The 22,723-nt window shown below is 46.1% G+C and overlaps 1 protein-coding gene across 1 annotated transcript in view; it reads right to left on the reverse strand.

The window, feature by feature from the left end:
• Positions 1-11,902: 11,902 nt before the first annotated feature.
• PROK2 (prokineticin 2) overlaps positions 11,903-22,723 on the reverse strand; it is a 510,818-nt gene continuing 499,997 nt past the window's right edge. The window contains exon 3 of the mRNA XM_069643845.1: positions 11,903-15,702. Within this exon, the coding sequence (XP_069499946.1) occupies positions 15,577-15,702 (126 nt within the window). The 3' untranslated portion in view covers positions 11,903-15,576. The remainder of the gene's footprint in view (positions 15,703-22,723) is intronic.

Consider the following 22,723-nt stretch of genomic DNA (forward strand, 5'->3'; position numbering starts at 1 on the left):
AGTTATCTATCCTCACAATATCAAAGCTACCATTAATCGTCCACTGATGGTCCTGTTGCTTTCTAGTGTGCCTATGCCGAATTTCACAAAACATTATCGCACCCACACCATATTTTGCATACATGTCATAAGCCGGCGTTCCCCCAGGCGGTGCACTTTGGCCATTTTCCAAGGACTGTCTACCGCAGCGGAAAAGCCCCGCTAAAGTGGACAGTACTCCAGGCATGTTTTTAACCTTCCCCTTGGTTAACCAACCTTTCTCTGGATGTTTCAATTTGCAAAATCAACACTCTACCAATAATCAGGGTTTTGTTTGAATCGGGGAATGACTCACCTGATAAAACAAGTCGCCTGTTTCCTGACGCAACCTCTCCCAACGTTGTGTCTGCGCTTCTCTGGCTTCTGGCTCGTTTCGGGACCCTCGCCTCCTTTGCCCTCTGGCCCGGTACGTCGATCAGGGATCAGATGTGTGCAGATCTGTGGAAGGAATCTCTCCTCACTTCTACAGGGCGCCCGTACACCTCTTGATCCCGGCTCGATTGTCCCGTCCTCGCCGTTCTCCACCTTTACTCCGTTACAACGTATACAATGGGGCAAGTGGGGGAGGGTCCCTATTCGGGCGCCATCTTGACCTTAGGGGACCCTCGCAATATGGAAACAAGGCAATAACCATACATGAAAGGATGCGCCAGACACGAGGTTCAAATTCCCAATGCAAGCAAAATAGTCCCAATTGGCCAACTGTGGTCTCACGCCCCGCGATGTGTATTCTCTAGACCTCGAGGGATGCAAGAGAGCGAATTACGTACATCAGTTACATATATACAAAATGCATATCATACAAATAGCTATGTCATGTTTAACACCCCCCCTTTTATTGAGTTTCTTTGAACTTGGTATGATGATGGACATTTCCGACGAGTATGACAATTATGACACTTTCGATGTCTATTCTAGTAACAATGTGCAATTTAGAAAGTGCAGAGGCATCTTCTAGTCGTTGAACAGAACACAGTGCTTCTGTTCTTGGAAGCAAGCTGCACACGAGGGAAGAGTCACATTCCAAGCTTTGCTATCTATGAGGTGCTATTCGTGTCCTCGGAGCCGTCACGCTCTAAAGGGTTTTGTGAAGGGGGGCCGTAAGAAGAGCATAATTCAAGCCTTTAGCTGCTTTATTCTAACATATTCTACCACAGTACGAGACTGGCTAGCAGCTGTGAAATGATTAAATGCCCTGCAGCTCTCCCTCAAGGCTACAGAGAGGGAGTGTGGGTATTCCTTTCTGGGCTGCTCATGAGGGGTTTCAACGAACTCCTCAGTCCCGCGGCCTTGCCCTTTCATATTCAGACAACAATGTTAACAGTTGAGCAGAGTAAGCAGAATTTGCAAGAATTGCAAGCTGCAAAGCAGTTTAGACAGAAAGCAATGAGCAATGGTTAACAAGCAAAATGGCGGTTCTTGCTACGTTTAAAATGGCCGCTTGTTGGTCAAGCATAGCAGTCTGTATTTCTATAATTCTGTGCATAAGACGGTTGGCCTTCGGCCATCAAGATACGTCTATCATCCAAATGAAGGGTATTCATTTTTCCAGATTGACAAACCCACCTTTGCTCTAGAAAATTGCTGGAGAAATAGTAGGGCTTGAAGGTGAAGTGAACTAAACATGAATCAAGGAAGGCGCGGAGTGTCTTGGAAGAACCGTCATACTTGTCCACTATTCCACCCAATATCACACTTTCTTTGGTTGCGGAATCACGTGATAGAACTAGCTGCTTTAATGCAGCGTTCTCTGCCTTGAGGTTCTGTACCTCCGTTGTTAATTCCTGCATGCCTCGCATGAGGTCTTGAACGGCGGCTTCCATCTCTGTGTCTGTATCATTTTTTAGGCGTCTCAATCTGTCACAAGTCTCTCCCCTTCTCACCTGTTTTTGTTGTGTACTTGCGACCTTCTGGGATTTCTTCTTTTTTACGGTCCGGGATTTGTATAGACCCGAACGCTGATCCTCGGTGTCCAGCGTGAGGATAGCATTCAGTTTCCAGGAGCGTTCAGAAAGTCCAGGGTAATACCAGGATGATAATAAGGTACGCTCGGGGGCACGGAGGACCGTGACTTGAGCGCTAAAGGAGTTCCAGGAATTTGGAGAGGGAAAGGAACAGGACGGGGATTCAGGGAACTTGGAACAAGGAATCAAGCGAGAGCCCCGATCGAACTCTGGCTAAACACGTCCTACTACAGGTAACGGTAGCGTTGAGACACGCAGAGCCGCGTGGGCGTGTCTCTTTTGTAAGAGGAGCAGCGCGGAACGCATAGACTGATCCGGAGCGTTCCGCTCTTGGCGGCCATGTTGGGAGGATCACTGCATGCAATCCCCTACGAGTCAGGGACCAGGAGGTCAAGAAAGGATGTAGACGACGGTTCGTGACAGTAGTAGCAGTGGAGGAATAGTAGAGGCAAGAAGGTAGCATACGAGGAAGGAGGGAGGAGAAGGTATTATCAGAGGTGGTAGGTGGCAGTGACAGTAGTTAGTGTAGGAATTGAAAAATAGGAGAAATCCTATCAAAGGGTGGAAGTAGGAAGGTGGAGTGTGAGGGTCAAAGGACAGCAGACGGTTGGGATCAAAATAACATCGGCATGCCGTATAACTGCAGGACAAGAGAGCGTGTGCATGTTTGACGAATCGGTGGTACAGGGCAAAAGGAGGCACATCTGTAAACTCCCTGAGAACACTAAGCAGGCTAAATTAGGGAAAGCTAAAAGTCCCCTAGGGAGTCAGGTTGCCATTGGGTTCGGGAAAACATCATTAGCCCTAGAAAGAAATGACAAATACGTGTCACCTGGCGATAGTAACTAACATCCACATTAGGGACACCTAGACTAGGAAGGAGGAAAAAGCCAGGGAAATCGAGCTAGAGAGGGACAGCCCTAGCACCAATACCCCAAGCCCCAGAAAACACCGAAATCCTTCAACCAGTCTGTCTATTTGATTTCAATAAGCACCCATGGACTTATATTCTGCATCAGGTTATTTGTGGCGGACACCCAATCACAGCAGTTCCTCACTGTTACCCGCTTCAAGTACTGGAACCAAGGAAATGGCACTGGCAGCTCAGAGTGTATATGGGTGTGATGTTACTTCCGGTGCTTGAGGCCCATTACAGAGCCGACCTCAGAGACATCTGGACCCTTCTGCTTGCTGATAAAAATATTTCTGGAGCTGGCTGCACCAGGATGAACTTTCAACTTTCCTCTATGAGGAATATAAGCATTACTCAGAAAGATAGGAAAGTAATTTTTTTATGAATGCAATGAGATGCAATAACATTTTAAACAAGATATGCACAGTTGTGCTTTCTAACATTTTATTTCCACAATGCAGATATTTAAAATATCGGGAGCTGCTATTTAAAAATAAAACAAGAATACCATTTGTTTGGGAGAATTCTCAATATGTGCTAATTTCCCTTACCTTTTGAGACACCCAGCAACTTTGCTGGATTTCTAGGATTTGATTTCTTTACCTGGGAAGAGTGAGAGCCTTTTTTCACACTCTTCCATGTATTTTGATGTGTGTTCTACTTTTGTGTTCTTTGGATATGGAGTTTTTAAACAACTCCATAGGCATCATCTTTTCCTGTGTGTCACACAGCACCTTCAGTGCAGTGGCACAGGGATGGCTTTCAGACATTCCAAGGTTTAAATACCTTCTCTGGGAATGACTACTGTCTCCCAGAGTATGTAAAGTTAAATTGACTTTACTGGTCTCTTTAAATTTACTGACCCAGCACACACTATCTTCCTATAGAGTGCTGGAGGGGTTGCCTAGCTTCCCCTGAGTCAATACACTCATGTAACAGTCAAATGTTACCCTTTCCTACTTTAAATGGCTGGTGGGAGTGGTTTAGATCAAACTACCATGATTTTTCCCAACCGCTAACAATGATAGCAAAAAAATCGGGTCAGCCATGTTTTTCAATATGGCGCCCAAGACCCATTTGTAAAAACAGTCTCCGGTCGACTTTTTTCGCCATTTCTTTTAGGAAAGGTCCTTTTTGTGTTTGTCTCTACGCGCTAAACCAGGTTTGGTCCCTTTGTTCGTTGGCCTTAGGTGGGCTTCCGTTCTGAAGCCCTCCTTTGGAGCCAGGGTGTCTGGGGTGGACAGAATGTGAGGTAGGTGCCCGAAACTCCCTGTGCTTAGTCTCCTAGGAGACCTGAATGCACTCTGGCGTGATTGGCCGGCTGGCTGTCCGACAAAGACAGCTACCCTACTGTGTGAGTGACAGCCAGGCTGGAATGAATGCAGGAAAGCAGTTTAAAAGCAGGTCTCTGGGACTTGGAAAGCAGAGTCGACCACTGGAACGAAAGAACCGAAAACGAGCTGAAGGAAGAGGACTGTTGCAACTCCTGGACGGCCGGTATATCACTGCTGCAGGTTCGAATTGCCGGAAACTCATCGACGGAGAAGCCCTTCAAGGTTAACTTCTTCCCTTGTGTTTGGTGGGAACAACCTACTCGCAAGCCACCTGGGCACCGTCCCCATCTGGTTGAAGTTTTATCAGAGAGCTGTTGAAAACCGGATAGCCAGAGGGAAGGAAACCAGCTTGCGGACTTTAAGGCACTCACACCTTAAACCGACGTCTTGCTAAAGCTTTTGGCCTCATCCCTCGGCAGTGCAGGAACCTCCTGACGTCCTCCTTCTTGTCCCCATGACTGAAGCTCAGGAACAGCGAGATCTGCTCGAACTGCCAGGAACAACTGCCTCAGCTACAGCTCTTCTTCATTAACAAGGTACCGTACAAACGCGGTCCGGAAATCTTTTCTTCCATCGAGAAAGTGCATGAAACTTTCCCCAACTACGAAGGCTTGTCCTTCCATTAACATTTGTCAAACTTTTCGCCTAGCCAAATTCTTCTAATCTCCGTGGCAAAGACTTCACCGTTATCTACCAGAACTGTACTATCCTATACAAAACTCTGAACCATTGACTTTGGCCCAGGCCTATTGAGAAGAATTGCTGGTTGTATTTAACTGAAACCCTTTGCCCTGCCTATGAATGTATTTGGGCTGTCTATTCTTATAACCTTGTCTTTTTACCCCTTTATTAAGTATCTGAAGTGCCATTTTGCTCCCACTTCAGGGGAGCTAAACTTGTTCATTTACTCACCGGTTGTGTATTTGTGGTTTATTAGTGTGTGATATTGAGCTGCTCTTGCTAGTGTAATGTTTTGGAACTGACTGTGTAAATAAATGTATATTCTTTTACCAAGAAACCTTGAGTAAGTGTATATTTGAATCACTGTATTTGTTTGTCCGTTGTGTAACTTGTTCTACTGCTCACTTAAACTCTTGAGATAAGTCTGGCTGCTCAGCCATCGCTACCACTTTACTGTGTAGTACAGGCTTGTACCAAAGGAGAAATTGTGCTTACACTTGTAGTCTTAATTGCATGTAGTGTTCCCAAAGGGTACTGCATGTGATTCTGCCTAACACCCTTAATACATTGGGAGTATATTTGTATTTAATGAAAAATGAGAATCCAGCAAAACATAAACAAATATATAACTACTTCTATTTCCAGATAAGGTCATGGAATTAATGAATGGGTACATTAACTAGTTTGGCATATCATGGACAAAGCAGTGGCTGAAGCCACCATGTCAAGATGGACGGTCGAGTTCTGTGAGTTGTCTTTCCTTTTGTTTTTGGCAAAGCAGCACAGAAGACAACAGAGAAAGTGATTGTACAGCAATCGATAAGCAGCAGATTCTATGGCGGAAAATTATATATCATGTCTCAGCCAAGATTATACATGTTGATGACTAGCATTTGTTTGTGATGATTTGTTTATGTATGCACTAGCTTGTGCTATTGCACAACCCATGAGTCAAAACCTGCATCACCAGTGATTTAAAACCTAAAAATGGGAGCATTTAGATGCTGGTTAATTGCCAGATAAACGCTGTACAAACAGGTACGTGTATGACATGATGTGATATATGATATGATGTGGCATTTATAACGCGCCTGTACACACGTGTCTCTAGGCACGACAAGACAAGGAGGTGGAAACAAAGGGAGGTCAAAACAATGATCTTACTAGGCCTTGTGTCATTTAGATTGCACAAGTGCGGGGAAGAGGGAAGGGGAGAAGTGCCAGGTGTTAAGGGGAAGGGAGAAGTGCAGGTAACTCAATACGTGCAGGCAGCAGCTGGCTCATTAGTGCAGAGAGAAGGGACTGTAGGGTTGCAGATACAGACTCTTCAGTGCTGGGGAGCCAGGAGGCACTGCAGGGGCAAGTGGACATGCAGCAGCATGGGCCCGGGTTCAGAGGGTGACCAGGTGACCAGTGCACGGAGCAGTCAGGTGAATCGGCAGGGGAGAGGAAGAGAGGAAGCGAAAAGGAAGGTCTTGAGTTGCTTCCGGAAACAAGGTGGTTCTGCTCAAGTTTGAGGGAGGCAGGGAGGCTGTTCCAGAGAGAGGTGCCAGCCGAGGAGATAGATCTGCCTCCGACTCTCTGCTTGGAGAAGCGGCTGACCCTCAGAGAGTTGGAGGTGGATGAGCGGAGAGCTTCAGAAGGAAGATGTTTTGGAAGAGAAAGTTGAAGGTAGAGCGGTCCCAGGCCCCAGAAAGCCTTGTGGATGATGCAGAGGGTCTTGAAGTTGATCATTGCTGCTACGGGGAGCCAGTGAAGAGATTTCAGAGCTGGAGGGATACGATCCCTGGGCTTGAGCCAAGGACAAGTCTTGTAGTCCTGCTCTGGATAAGTTGTAAAGGTCGAAGAGTAGAGGCAGGAAGATTTAGAAAGAGGCTGTTTCCTGCCTGCCCCTCTTAGGGGCTATTAAGTGAAGAGGTCTTGCCTCTACACCTGTTGGGTCTTCATGATTGATGAACTGTGATGCTTTGAGAGGGGGATGTGACCAAGCAGTTCGGGCTGGGGTGCCCCTTTTGGGGTTGGACCAAGCTTGATTTGCATATGGTTTTCCCCTTTTATAATGTCTTGGCAAGTGAAGAACAATGGTCTGCGGGGTTGCCCAGAGCAATGCCAGAGGTTGAGATTAATTCTAAACCTTCCAGCCATCCCCCCCTTTTTTTTTGCTATAGTCACCCCGAGCGGGACAAGTATGCCCAGATGTGGGTCCCATGCCTGCTGGGCCTAGAAAACCAAGCTACTCCTCACTGATGAGGCCGAAACATGTCTGGGGATGCTTGTGGTCTCGTGAAGAAGGGATGATGTGAGCAAGCAGTTCAGGCTGGACTGCCCCATTTGGGGTGGGACAAGCCTGATTTGCATATGGCCTTTTCCCTTTTGTAATCGCTTGGCAGGCAAAGAATGATGGTCTGAAGGGTTGCCCAGAGCAATGCCTGAGGTTGAGATTAATTATAAACCTTCCACCCATGACCCCTTTTGTTTTGAGAAAGTAATGCCATTAGTGTCAATGAAGATTAACTATTTTTTGGAACTGTTATAAAGGTTGCTGTGAGGGCGATCCTGTGAAAGTGAATTAATGTTTGTGCTTTGAGCGTGATGACGGTTTCCTCTGAGGCGGACTACATTGAAGTCAATGGCGGTGAACAATTGTTTTTGTACAGTGCTCATTACTGTTGTAAGTGGATCCCTTTAAAGTCAATAAGGTGAAAATGTTTTGGGAATATGGTGTTCGCTGTGAGGTTTCCCATTGAAGTCTGTGGAGGTGAACATGTGTTTTGGAGCTTGATGAAGGCTCTGAGAAAAACAAATTGGATCATAGAGGAGGGCTATGCTTTAATGTGTCACAGAGGAGGACTCTGCTTTAATGTGTCACAGAGGAGGACTCTGCTTTAATGTGTCACAGAGGAGGGCTATGCTTTAATGTGTCACAGAGGAGGACTCTGCTTTAATGTGTCACAGAGGATGACTCTGCTTTAATGTGTCACAGAGGAGGGCTATGCTTTAATGTGTCACAGAGGAGGGCTATGCTTTAATGTGTCGCAGAGGAGGACTCTGCTTTAATGTGTCACAGAGGAGGACTCTGCTTTAATGTGTCACAGAGGAGGACTCTGCTTTAATGTGTCACAGAGGAGGGCTATGCTTTAATGTGTCACAGAGGAGGACTCTGCTTTAATGTGTCACAGAGGAGGACTCTGATTTAATGTGTCACAGAGGAGGACTCTGCTTTAATTTAATGCCCCTGATTTAATCAAGCAACACGCCACCCTGACCCACATCACGTTTTGGAATATGCTATTTTCCCTTCTTCCTTATTATTGACATTTTGCTTGATGAACAAGTCGTTATACTATATATATATTATACTGTGTAAAGCAATCTGCTTTACACAGACCTGAGGTGAAGAGTAAGCCCTGCTTTAAAATGTAAAGTGGCAAAATGGTTCGGTGGATTAATTCGCATGCTGCATAGATATGTGTGTGCAAAGTGCAGATCAGAGGGCACCATATTGGCAGTGCGCACTCAGCCTCTCACAGTCCCTGGGTCTTTAAAATAAAGTGGGTAAACGTATAACCAGATGGCAGTGCTTTGATACCACATGCGTGATACATATAAATAGACGTGGTTAATATTAGCTGGGATGCCTCCTTTGCAAACACTGAGCTACAGAGAGGTCAGGCATACGGAAGCGATGTAATGATACCTGCTGGCCAGACTGTGCTTTCTGAGGTATGGATTACGATCTAGAGCGGGTCTCCAACCACGGGTGGTATTTTCAGTATAGTACTGCCAGTCTTTTCTGCTGAAGGAGGGTGAACGCATGTGAGAATAACTAAGTAACATGGCTTCCAAGATAGCTCAGTGGATTGAGAGACAACTGCAGAGATCTGTATGCAATCAGTGACTTGCATTTGGCGATTCTAGCAGGGTGGATTCCAGAAAAGCAGTAAGGGCACACACTGAATGTTCCCCCTCAGCAAATCACAAGGTTAGAAACCTACAAAAGCAGCGAGAAGTTACACATCACTGTGGCTGATGTGTATTTATGCTCATTGGCCATCTACCACCAACCATACCAATAGTGTTTGCTCCTGTAGGTGTCGCTAAAGTGACATACCCGTTTCAATGCCTAATGCCATGTATGAATAAGGAACACTTGCCTCAGCCCTGCCATGTAATCAAGGGAAGTCTTTGATGCCATATGTAAACAATCATTGATTGATAGGAGATCGTTTATAGCGACGGCGCGACCCAGTGCCTAGAACATTTGAAGTGTGAGACAGCCATAATGCGTTTGGTTTTAGATAGTAGACCTGTGACAGAGAGTGCCACTTAAAATGCTCACAGAGGTCAAGAGGAGCTGAATGATGTAGAGCCTTATGGACTATGGTCAGGGCCTTGAAGGCAGCATGCTCTCTTTCAGGGAGCCAATGGAGGTTTTTTTAGGGGAATGGGTTTGTGCTTGGATGTCCCAGTCACCGCTCTAGCGTATGTGCTCGGTTGAACCGGATGCCTCTGGAGAGTCTTTTGAGAAGCTCCAAGAAATACAGCATTACAATAACCTAATTTGGAGACATAAATGACGCGTGCTTTCGTGATGAAGTGAACTTTAGATAGCATTTTAAGTTGTGTAAGGAGCATTGGATCATTATTAATCGAGCTGGTAATATAGGAATCAAGGATGATAATCTTCTTCTGGACAGGGATAACATGGCTTGTGATGGAAACGTGGGAGCATAACTCTAGTGTAGAACATAATGTCCGGAAGAGTTAAGTAAGCACCCTGTTTTAAATTGTTTCTTGCTAAGTCAACTGTCTTCCATACAAGTAAGTTTCGAAAGAGCTCAAAAGACTTTGTAGGCAGGAGTTACTATAGCTCCCTTGATCGATGAGGAGATTTTAACAGATTTTCATATATACATTCATTAATGAGAGGAGGGGGGGACAGAATCCTTGATGACGCCCAGACTACACAATTGTTGTTATGGATTCAAACAAATCTCCCAAGAAAATACTACTACCTGATACTTCATTCTTTTTCTAACTTTTTTTTCTTCTGTTTTGCTATTTGGGCACTTATAAACCCTTCGAGGTCAAAGCGCCTACGTATACCGCAATGTACAAAACAGAAATAGGACTCTACACCCTATGTTATTAAGAAAAGGCTCAGTGCAAGCAGCCACTGCCTCCAAGACCCCACCAGTCACCTCATCCAACAGACCTGGGGAGGAGGAGTGGAGCAGGGTGGCAAAGGTTGCTGAAATAACCAAAAGCAATAAAAGACCAGCACGGCCCTCATCAAGTGATTGATGTTGATTGTCATTAACATTAGACACGGATAGAGCAGAATATCCTGGTGTCCAGTCATAATATCGAATCAAAAATGTTGAATGCCAAAAAAGTAGAATCAAAACTGTCGGAAAAAAAAATGTCGAATTTTTTTTTTGTTTTCGATATTTTTTTTGGCTCTAGTTTATATAAAAAAATAGGTAAAAAAAAGGGGGCTTGGGGGGGAACCCCCCCATTTAGAAAAAAAAACATCATAAAAAATAAATTCAACATTTTTTTCGACATTTTTTTTCGACTTTTTGACTTTCGAAATTTTTGATTTCGAAATTATGTCTATAAACCCAGAATCCTGACTGCCATTGGCCTAACACATGATGTTCTGCCACATACTCTTGGATTGACATGCTGGCCACTTTATCAAGGATTTATAAGAGGATTGGGGCATTGGTGAGAGGTCTGCATTTAGAATAGGTAGCTGGATATAGGGAGGGCTTCTTAAGTAGAGTAGTAATCCAGGTATGTCTAATAATGTCAGAAACAAGTGAGTTATTATGAGGCATTAATACATTCATTTATAAAAGCCTCGCCTAACCTACCCTTCCCTTTAGCCAAAGACCAAAGTCTGACAACAGCCTTGTGCGATCATCACAGCACGTTAAATAATCAGACAAAGCTAGGCGTGGTAAGACCACTACGATGTTGATGGGAACAGTACAAATACTTGATAACAGGACCTAAAAGGGGCCAAATCGTCAGCAAATTCCTTGATTACTATGGAGGGGCATGGGTCTACATGGCAGTTACTGGTTTTGAGTCCCTTAATGAGGGTTGCTTCCATAGAAATAACTTTGAACTCAATAAATTAGATGGTGGGGAATGGATGAGTCAACGACATAGAGAATTGCATTACAATGATTGCTACTATTACAATGAATACTGGTCTGTTTTCCAGAGAAGAAATACTGCAGTTGATTGCACCAAGTCTGAGAGACTTAGCTGAGGAAGGGCAATATACTTGGCTTTTCTTATTTCATAAAAACCTTAACAGAGTTAGTGGAGTTGTTCACCAAAGTAATTTCTTGCATATAATAGGTCTTCTTGGCCTCAAAGATGGTGGAATCATATGCCCTCTGGGTGGCTTTAAGAGCAAGGCATACGTTTGGTGTAAAGTCATTCAACCAGTGTCTTTCAGCCTTCTAAGGCATCTCTTCAAGGACATCTAGTACGGCCAAACACCAACTGTTCTGATTTGGTTTGTTTGGACATTTTGAACTTTAATGGGGCTATCTCGTATACTAACTTCAGCAGGGTGGAATTCAAAGTTTGACGGAAAGATATCTGGGTACAGAAAAGCACCTGTGTGAGGAAGTACTTGCTTTAGGAGGGCGTTAAGAAGTGCTGTGACGAATTGACGTCTGGCCTGCAGGAGTACAAGAGTGAGTAGAGGCTAAAACGGCTCACTCAGCACTCACCCTTCTGCAAACCAAGAGCCAACACAATCATAAAGGTAAAACAGGCACAGTCAAGAGATATACCTCTTTCACCTTTTGTGGTAATGTGGGCAGAGGGAAGGCTATACTCTTAAGAGGGGTGTGAATGTGGTCCAGTAGCAACCTAAACAGCGAACTACTACAGTCCAAAATAAAGGAATGTCCAATCAATATTTTATACAAATATATACACTTTAATTAAACACACCATATACAATAATAACCAATTGGAAAAACACTACACAAAACCTATCCCTGAGGAAAGAACACAGAATAAGTAAAGATAGTAGATGCAGCACTCTCAGTCATGAATCAGGGGTGAAAGGCAAGCAAACGCATCAATGTTTTAAGGGCTATTTACTTGTGAGCAAAAGGGGTTCAAAGTGACCTAACCAGTCTCTAGGGCCCAAATATGGACCATGGGCAGTTAACAGTCAATGGTAACTTATTTGCAGTTCTTGATGGTTTGGCAGCGCCAAACCAGACTTCTTGGCACTGTGCAAAGATCAGGAGAGAGCAAAAATAGCAAGAATGAGTCCTGCTGGTTAGGATGTGCTGAACAGTTCTTGAAACACGCTCCAAGCAGTTAAATGCTATGATTCCGGCTGTCTTGGCTCTCAGGATGCTGTGAGTCCCAATCCAGCGACACAGGGACAAGATGGGTCTTTGTTCTTGGACTCCCAAACAACATTGGGGAGGCTGGCACATAACTGCAGGGGTCCTCCAACACAATGAGGTCCTGGGTACCGCTGTGGCTGGCAGAGAGGCAGGTCCTGTTCCAGCAGCAGATCATACCCAATCGTCCCTGGAGATGGTAAGGGTACAGTGCTCTCATCTTCCTTGGAAGACCTGCATTCACCTCACAACGGGAGTACTCTAGACAGAACTACTCTCCCAGCACAGACCAACAAACTCTTCTCAAGTGATCATCCAAAGATGCTTCAAGATCATTCAAAGAAGTGGTGTGGGACCCCCTCTTTTAAAGGTGAAAGCCAACAGGCGTTTGGATTAAAACTAGCCCACTTTAGAGATCCAATCGCTGCACTTGAAATGAGTGGACTTTGCCCTTCTGACATCACACCCAAAGAGCTTTGTGCTACAGTATCTGGAGGGAATGAGAAAGAGGTAGAGGTCAACAAAATGACAGAATTTTCCCCAAACTGAACAGATCTCTCTCTGGCTACACTAACCCTGACCCTTTCCTTCTCAATAGAAACAAAGGCCTTTAGAAATACAGCCCCCTGGGATGAGGTCTGGCTCTTTGTGAATGGGTGTGCCATTTGATTCCTATTCCCACGCCAGCGTCCTGTAGAGTGGCTGTCCCTGGGAGAATGGTGTTACCTGCCCTTACAAAGGAATAAAGAGAGGCAATCCCACCAGACTACATTCCTACCAGTAGGGCAGGGTCTAGCCTGTCTGGGTGAATGGAGAGACTTGGATGTCACTGCTGATGTCAAGACGACATCTGTGACCTCTGTACCTGCTCTGTGCCACTGGTAGAGCAGGTGCTGCAAATCAGGATACTGATTCAGCAGGACACAAGTAAACACTGAGCTTTTAGCATGGCGCTTATGAAAGGGGAATCTGATTAGCAGATTTCCCTTCCAGAGATGGAATTACTTGCATTGTTTTATTATTTAATACAAATCAAAAAAGCAGGGGCTTTAACACCCTTGCCAGATGGCAGTTCATCACAAGTGGGGCTTTATGTTTCTGATTATCAATATATGAGATAGTCGTTTTGCCTGCTCCTGTTGACAAAGGAGCCATCCGTCATAGGAGATGAACTAATATAGCTGACTGAACAGACAAGTCCAAGTGCAGAGCAGCAGCCCCGACTGGCTTAACGTTGTAAACTAACATCCTGTTAAAGGTATGCCCTTTACTATGGGTCAAGTCTCCTTCAAATAATTAAAAGCTAGACTGCCTAATGCTTGTCAGAAAAGAACTGCCAAGCTGTTCTAAGGGTCTTTACAATCCAAATAATGCCCCCCTATAATTCCAAGTTTTATTCAAGTTTGGCGTCTAAAATTTAGAAAGAAAGTTAGAGCCACAGTTGGTGGGGGTGAATATATAACTGAAATATGTGTGGTAAGCTGGCCGAGGTAGGTGCATTTAGCACTTTAGCTCTCACAAGAGGGAGTCAAAGCAGAGGAAGTAATATAAAATAGGCAATGTTCCTATTTGTGTTGTGTCCTATAGAATTGTTTGAAGAAAACATGGTGGAATGAACATACAATATGTGAATCAGAGGACAGGAGAATAGCTCTTCTATGACAAATGGAGTTCAGAATACGAGACAGTGTCATCGAAGAAGATCCTCATTAATTGCAGCAAATAGCTTTAATGTATTATATGGGGACGCATCTGATCAGATGACCAGTGGATACAAATAATAAGATCAGTGACAAATGATAGCAGAGAAGAAGGGTGAGAAATGACAATATTTGAGCGGAAAAATGGCCCATTTTGGGTAAAGAAGAGAAGAATTTCCCAGACCTAAAAGAAGGGACAGTCTGGCCGAAGAATGAGCATAGATTTCAATTGTAACATAGAAGTGCTTAGAGTAAGAAGGCTTATGCTTCAAAGCACTTCTCCCGCTAAGGACAAATGAAAGAGGTTATAATGAAAGATTAGCATAATTTTACCAAAATCAAATCTTGAAACACAATAATACAAATGACACAGCATTTGAGCTATTTCAGATAGCTGGAGATGTTTTGTGAATATATTTTGAATGTCTAGGCAAAAGTATTTTCCTATCACAAAATAAGTGCTATGTTTTAGGAACACGTCCTATAAAATATGCAAATCTGATAAATGACCAATAGGTTCGAATTGACAACCTTTGGGGAGGAAAGGCATCCCACGAACTGTATTTGACTGCCAACCTCCTGTTTAAAACATTTGCATTCCATATGCAGTAGTGGCATATTTTGTTAATAAGCTTTAAATGCTACATTTGTCTTTCTCTATGTGACATATAAAGGGATATCACTGGTTGAAACAGCCTAATCAACATTGTAGCAAAAGTTAAAGAAAGGCAAAACATGTTTATAGTAAAATGGTCGAATATGCTCACATTTTATTTGCAAAACCAAAAAATTGAAAACAAAATGCCTGTTTTGAAACAGAGTTGGTGCAAAACCATTTGAACGTTTTCAGTGAACATAACTCATCAAAATCGTCTTTCTGATTAACGAGGCCAATTTAATCAAACAATCACAGGACACTTCAAAAGCGCAAGACCACCAGAGCTATCAGCTGGCTTTCGTGGCATTTGCCACCACTCCGCATTCATAAATACGGCTCTAGAATAAATGCACATAAAGACCTCTGTGAACAAAAATATTAAGATAAAACAGCGATGCGTGGCTGTTATTCTGATACAGAATGTTTACACAGCAACATTACTATATGATTTTAGAAAACGGACATGTTAGAAGTTGTCTTTTAAAAATAAACTAAGAAAATAAATATGGTTCCTCAGATCTGCAACAAGTTGCATGCCAGGCTTAGCAATAGTTCCTCCTAAATTACAAAATAAAATATCAGAGCACTGCTTTCAACATGTGCTTTACACCTCTCCAATAGAGAAACACGTCTTGCTTTTATATGTGTTTTGTATTTTAGTACAATTATGCCATGTCTGTATTTTTACGACAACAGTAAACATTCCGTAATATTTCTGTGCTGACTCACTATTTGCGAACAGAACATGAATTCATTGTCAGGGACTAATACAGCCACTGCATTTCAAAAACCTGAGAAAGTATCCTCTTTCTTTCCCCGGGACACTGATTAACTCGTTCCTCACATTAAAACAGAAAAAAAATGCTGAACAAACAGTTTACTTAACAAGCCACCATCTTCTAGAAAAAGATATCCAGTTTGTTTAACTGAGGTGAACATTTATATCTGGTATCTATAGTCCGAACACAGGCTAGGTTTGGCAGACACGGACAGCTGTGATGCATTCTTTTTCCAAAATATGGGACCTAGAAAAAAAGACACAAGATTAGTAAACAGGAAATACACTTTACCAATGTGATAGTGCTTTGAGAGCAATTATGACAGCATATAAAGAAACGTGTGTTAGTACTGTAGGCAGCATATATGCTGTGCGTTTACTACTTTAGCATGCATAAGAGCCTACGTGATCACCATCATAGCGTTCGTTTAATTAAGTGAACACCCACGCGGTAAGATGTGTAGAAACATTAGAAGGTGCTAGGTGTTGGAAGCATAACTTTAGCAGCGGACTCCACGGGGATAAAAAAAAGATTGCATTTTAAGTGACTTTACGTTGTCAACTGCAGTGATACAAGAGTTTACTGCTATTCTAGGCCAGTGCCGGACTGCAGTTATACAGGACTTTAGTGCTATTCCTAGGCCAGAGCCGCACTGCAGTGATACAGGAGTTTAATGTTATTCCTAGGCCAGTGCCGCACTGCAGTGATACAGGAGTTTGCTGCTATTCTAGGCCAGTGCCGGACTGCAGTGATACAGGAGTTTACTGTTATTCTAGGCCAGAGCCGCGCTGCAGTGATACAGGAGTTTACTGCTTTTCTAGGCCAGGGCCGGACTGTAGTGATACAGGAGTTTAATGTTATTCCTAGGCCAGTGCCGCACTGCAGTGATACAGGAGTTTACTGCTATTCTAGGCCAGTGCCGGACTGCAGTGATACAGGAGCTTACTGCTATTCTAGGCCAGGGCCGCACTGCAGTGATACAGGAGTTTACTGCTATTCTAGGCCAGGGCCACACTGCAGTGACACAGGAGTTTAGTGCTATTCTAGGCCAGGGCCGCACTGCAGTGATACAGGAGTTTACTGCTATTCTAGGCCAGGGCCGGACTGCAGTGATACAGGAATTTACTGCTATTCTAGGCCAGTGCTGGACTGCAGTGATACAGGAGTTTACTGCTATTCTAGGCCAGGGCCGCACTGCAGTGATACGGGAGTTCAGTACTATTCTAGGTCAGGGCCGCACTGCAGTGACACAGGAGTTTAGTGCTATTCTAGGCTAGGGCCGCACTGCAGCGATACAGGAGTTTACTGCTATTCTAGGCCAGGGCCGCACTGCAGTGATACAGGAGTTTACTGCTATTCTAGGCCAGTGCTGGACTGCAGTGATACAGGAGTTTACTGCTATTCTAGGCCAGGGCCGCAATGCAGTGATACATGTGTTTACTGCTATTCTAGGCCAGTGCTGGACTGCAGTGATACAGGAGTTTAATGCTATTCTAGGCCAGGGCCACACTGCAGTGATACAGGAGTTTAGTGCTATTCCTAGGCCAGGGCCGCACTGCAGTGATACAGGAGTTTACTGCTATTCTAGGCCAGGGCCACACTGCAGTGACAAAGGAGTTTAGTGCTATTCTAGGCTAGTGCCGGACTGCAGTGATACAGGAGTTTACTGCTATTCTAGGCCAGGGCTGCACTGCAGTGATACAGGAGTTTACTGCTTTTCTAGGCCAGGGCCGGACTGCAGTGATACAGGAATTTACTGCTATTCTAGGCCAGTGCCAGACTGCAGTGATACAGGAGTTCACTGCTATTCTAGGCCAGGGCCGGACTGCAGTGATACAGGAGTTTACTGCTATTCTAGGCCAGGGCCGTACTGCAGTGATACAGGAGTTTAGTGCTATTCTAGGCCAGGGCCGCACAGCAGTGATAAAGGAGTTCACTGCTATTCTAGGCCAGGGACGCCCTGCAGTGACACAGGGGTTTAGTGCTATTCTAGGCCAGGGCTGCACTGCAGTTATACAGGAGTTTACTGCTATTCTAGGCCAGGGCCGCACTGCAGTTATACAGGAGTTTACTGCTATTCTAGGCCAGGGCCTCACTGCAGTGATACAGGAGTTTACTGCTATTCTAGGTCAGGGCCGTACTGCAGTGATACATGAGTTTAGTGTTATTCTAGGCCAGGGCTGCAGTGCAGTGATACAGGAGTTCACTGCTATTCTAGGCCAGGGCTGCACTGCAGTTATACAGGAGTTTACTGCTATTCTAGGCCAGGGCCACACTGCAGTGATACAGGAGTTTACTGCTATTCTAGGCCAGGGCCATACTGCAGTGATACAGGAGTTTAGTGCTATTCTAGGCCAGGGCTGCACAGCAGTGATACCGGAGTTCACTGCTATTCTAGGGCAGGGACACCCTGCAGTGACACAGGAGCTTAGTGCTATTCTAGGCTAGGGCTGCACTGCAGTGATACAGGAGTTCACTGCTATTCTAGGCCAGGGCCGCACTGCAGTTATACAGGAGTTCACTGCTATTCTAGGCCAGGGCCGCACTGCAGTTATACATGAGTTCACTGCTATTTTAGGCCAGGGCCGCCCTGCAGTTATACAGGAGTGTAGTGCTATTCCTAGGCCAGGGCCGCACTGCAGTGATACAGGAGTTTACTGCTATTCTAGGCCAGGGCCACACTGCAGTGACACAGGAGTTCACTGCTATTCTAGGCTAGGGCCGCACTGCAGTGATACAGAAGTTCACTGCTATTCTAGGCAGGGCCGCACTGCAGTTATACAGGAGTTCACTGCTATTCTAGGCCAGGGCCGCACTGCAGTGATACAGGAGTTTACTGCTATTCTAGGCCAGGGCCACACTGCAGTGACACAGGAGTTTAGTGCTATTCTAGGCCAGGGCCGCACTGCAGTGATACAGGAGTTTACTGCTATTCTAGGCCAGGGCCGGACTGCAGTGATACAGGAATTTACTGCTATTCTAGGCCAGTGCTGGACTGCAGTGATACAGGAGTTTACTGCTATTCTAGGCCAGGGCCGCACTGCAGTGATACGGGAGTTCAGTACTATTCTAGGCCAGGGCCGCACTGCAGTGACACAGGAGTTTAGTGCTATTCTAGGCTAGGGCCGCACTGCAGCGATACAGGAGTTTACTGCTATTCTAGGCCAGGGCCGCACTGCAGTGATACAGGAGTTTACTGCTATTTTAGGCCAGTGCTGGACTGCAGTGATACAGGAGTTTACTGCTATTCTAGGCCAGGGCCGCAATGCAGTGATACATGAGTTTACTGCTATTCTAGGCCAGTGCTGGACTGCAGTGATACAGGAGTTTAATGCTATTCTAGGCCAGGGCCACACTGCAGTGATACAGGAGTTTAGTGCTATTCCTAGGCCAGGGCCGCACTGCAGTGATACAGGAGTTTACTGCTTTTCTAGGCCAGGGCCGGACTGTAGTGATACAGGAGTTTAATGTTATTCCTAGGCCAGTGCCGCACTGCAGTGATACAGGAGTTTACTGCTATTCTAGGCCAGTGCCGGACTGCAGTGATACAGGAGCTTACTGCTATTCTAGGCCAGGGCCGCACTGCAGTGATACAGGAGTTTACTGCTATTCTAGGCCAGGGCCACACTGCAGTGACACAGGAGTTTAGTGCTATTCTAGGCCAGGGCCGCACTGCAGTGATACAGGAGTTTACTGCTATTCTAGGCCAGGGCCGGACTGCAGTGATACAGGAATTTACTGCTATTCTAGGCCAGTGCTGGACTACAGTGATACAGGAGTTTACTGCTATTCTAGGCCAGGGCCGCACTGCAGTGATACGGGAGTTCAGTACTATTCTAGACCAGGGCCGCACTGCAGTGACACAGGAGTTTAGTGCTATTCTAGGCTAGGGCCGCACTGCAGCGATACAGGAGTTTACTGCTATTCTAGGCCAGGGCCGCACTGCAGTGATACAGGAGTTTACTGCTATTCTAGGCCAGTGCTGGACTGCAGTGATACAGGAGTTTACTGCTATTCTAGGCCAGGGCCGCAATGCAGTGATACATGAGTTTACTGCTATTCTAGGCCAGTGCTGGACTGCAGTGATACAGGAGTTTAATGCTATTCTAGGCCAGGGCCACACTGCAGTGATACAGGAGTTTAGTGCTATTCCTAGGCCAGGGCCGCACTGCAGTGATACAGGAGTTTACTGCTATTCTAGGCCAGGGCCACACTGCAGTGACAAAGGAGTTTAGTGCTATTCTAGGCTAGTGCCGGACTGCAGTGATACAGGAGTTTACTGCTATTCTAGGCCAGGGCTGCACTGCAGTGATACAGGAGTTTACTGCTTTTCTAGGCCAGGGCCGGACTGCAGTGATACAGGAATTTACTGCTATTCTAGGCCAGTGCCAGACTGCAGTGATACAGGAGTTCACTGCTATTCTAGGCCAGGGCCGGACTGCAGTGATACAGGAGTTTACTGCTATTCTAGGCCAGGGCTGTACTGCAGTGATACAGGAGTTTAGTGCTATTCTAGGCCAGGGCCGCACAGCAGTGATAAAGGAGTTCACTGCTATTCTAGGCCAGGGACGCCCTGCAGTGACACAGGGGTTTAGTGCTATTCTAGGCCAGGGCCGCACTGCAGTTATACAGGAGTTTACTGCTATTCTAGGCCAGGGCCGCACTGCAGTTATACAGGAGTTTACTGCTATTCTAGGCCAGGGCCTCACTGCAGTGATACAGGAGTTTACTGCTATTCTAGGTCAGGGCCGTACTGCAGTGATACATGAGTTTAGTGCTATTCTAGGCGAGGGCCGCACTGCAGTGATACAGGAGTTCACTGCTATTCTAGGCCAGGGCTGCACTGCTGTTATACAGGAGTTTACTGCTATTCTAGGCCAGGGCCGCACTGCAGTGATACAGGAGTTTACTGCTATTCTAGGCCAGGGCCATACTGCAGTGATACAGGAGTTTAGTGCTATTCTAGGCCAGGGCTGCACAGCAGTGATACAGGAGTTCACTGCTATTCTAGGCCAGGGACACCCTGCAGTGACACAGGAGCTTAGTGCTATTCTAGGCTAGGGCTGCACTGCAGTAATACAGGAGTTCACTGCTATTCTAGGCCAGGGCCGCACTGCAGTTATACAGGAGTTCACTGCTATTCTAGGCCAGGGCCGCACTGCAGTTATACAGGAGTTCACTGCTATTCTAGGCCAGGGCCGCCCTGCAGTTATACAGGAGTGTAGTACTATTCCTAGGCCAGGGCCGCACTGCAGTGATACAGGAGTTTACTGCTATTCTAGGCCAGGGCCACACTGCATTGACACAGGAGTTCACTGCTATTCTAGTCTAGGGCCGCACTGCAGTGATACAGAAGTTCACTGCTATTCTAGGCAGGGCCGCACTGCAGTTATACAGGAGTTCACTGCTATTCTAGGCCAGGGCCGCACTGCAGTGATACAGGAGTTTACTGCTATTCTAGGCCAGGGCCACACTGCAGTGACACAGGAGTTTAGTGCTATTCTAGGCCAGGGCTGCACTGCAGTGATACAGGAGTTTACTGCTATTCTAGGCCAGGGCCGGACTGCAGTGATACAGGAATTTACTGCTATTCTAGGCCAGTGCTGGACTGCAGTGATACAGGAGTTTACTGCTATTCTAGGCCAGGGCCGCACTGCAGTGATACGGGAGTTCAGTACTATTCTAGGCCAGGGCCGCACTGCAGTGACACAGGAGTTTAGTGCTATTCTAGGCTAGGGCCGCACTGCAGCGATACAGGAGTTTACTGCTATTCTAGGCCAGGGCCGCACTGCAGTGATACAGGAGTTTACTGCTATTTTAGGCCAGTGCTGGACTGCAGTGATACAGGAGTTTACTGCTATTCTAGGCCAGGGCCGCAATGCAGTGATACATGAGTTTACTGCTATTCTAGGCCAGTGCTGGACTGCAGTGATACAGGAGTTTAATGCTATTCTAGGCCAGGGCCACACTGCAGTGATACAGGAGTTTAGTGCTATTCCTAGGCCAGGGCCGCACTGCAGTGATACAGGAGTTTACTGCTATTCTAGGCCAGGGCCACACTGCAGTGACAAAGGAGTTTAGTGCTATTCTAGGCTAGTGCCGGACTGCAGTGATACTGGAGTTTACTGCTATTCTAGGCCAGGGCTGCACTGCAGTGATACAGGAGTTTACTGCTTTTCTAGGCCAGGGCCGCACTGCAGTGATACAGGAATTTACTGCTATTCTAGGCCAGTGCCAGACTGCAGTGATACAGGAGTTCACTGCTATTCTAGGCCAGGGCCGGACTGCAGTGATACAGGAGTTTACTGCTATTCTAGGCCAGGGCCGTACTGCAGTGATACAGGAGTTTAGTGCTATTCTAGGCCAGGGCCGCACAGCAGTGATAAAGGAGTTCACTGCTATTCTAGGCCAGGGACGCCCTGCAGTGACACAGGGGTTTAGTGCTATTCTAGGCCAGGGCCGCACTGCAGTTATACAGGAGTTTACTGCTATTCTAGGCCAGGGCCGCACTGCAGTTATACAGGAGTTTACTGCTATTCTAGGCCAGGGCCTCACTGCAGTGATACAGGAGTTTACTGCTATTCTAGGCCAGGGCCGTACTGCAGTGATACATGAGTTTAGTGCTATTCTAGGCCAGGGCCGCACTGCAGTGATACAGGAGTTCACTGCTATTCTAGGCCAGGGCTGCACTGCAGTTATACAGGAGTTTACTGCTATTCTAGGCCAGGGCCGCACTGCAGTGATACAGGAGTTTACTGCTATTCTAGGCCAGGGCCATACTGCAGTGATACAGGAGTTTAGTGCTAGTCTAGGCCAGGGCTGCACAGCAGTGATACAGGAGTTCACTGCTATTCTAGGCCAGGGACACCCTGCAGTGACACAGGAGTTTAGTGCTATTCTAGGCTAGGGCTGCACTGCAGTGATACAGGAGTTCACTGCTATTCTAGGCCAGGGCCGCACTGCAGTTATACAGGAGTTCCCTGCTATTCTAGGCCAGGGCCGCACTGCAGTTATACAGGAGTTCACTGCTATTCTAGGCCAGGGCCGCCCTGCAGTGATACAGGAGTGTAGTGCTATTCCTAGGCCAGGGCCGCACTGCAGTGATACAGGAGTTTACTGCTATTCTAGGCCAGGGCCACACTGCAGTGACACAGGAGTTCACTGCTATTCTAGGCTAGGGCCGCACTGCAGTGATACAGGAGTTCACTGCTATTCTAGGCAGGGCCGCACTGCAGTTATACAGGAGTTCACTGCTATTCTAGGCCAG

Source organism: Ambystoma mexicanum, chromosome 2p (assembly GCF_040938575.1).
Source record: "Ambystoma mexicanum isolate Mex_15411 chromosome 2p, UKY_AmexF1_1, whole genome shotgun sequence".
NCBI classification, from domain to species: domain Eukaryota; kingdom Metazoa; phylum Chordata; class Amphibia; order Caudata; family Ambystomatidae; genus Ambystoma; species Ambystoma mexicanum.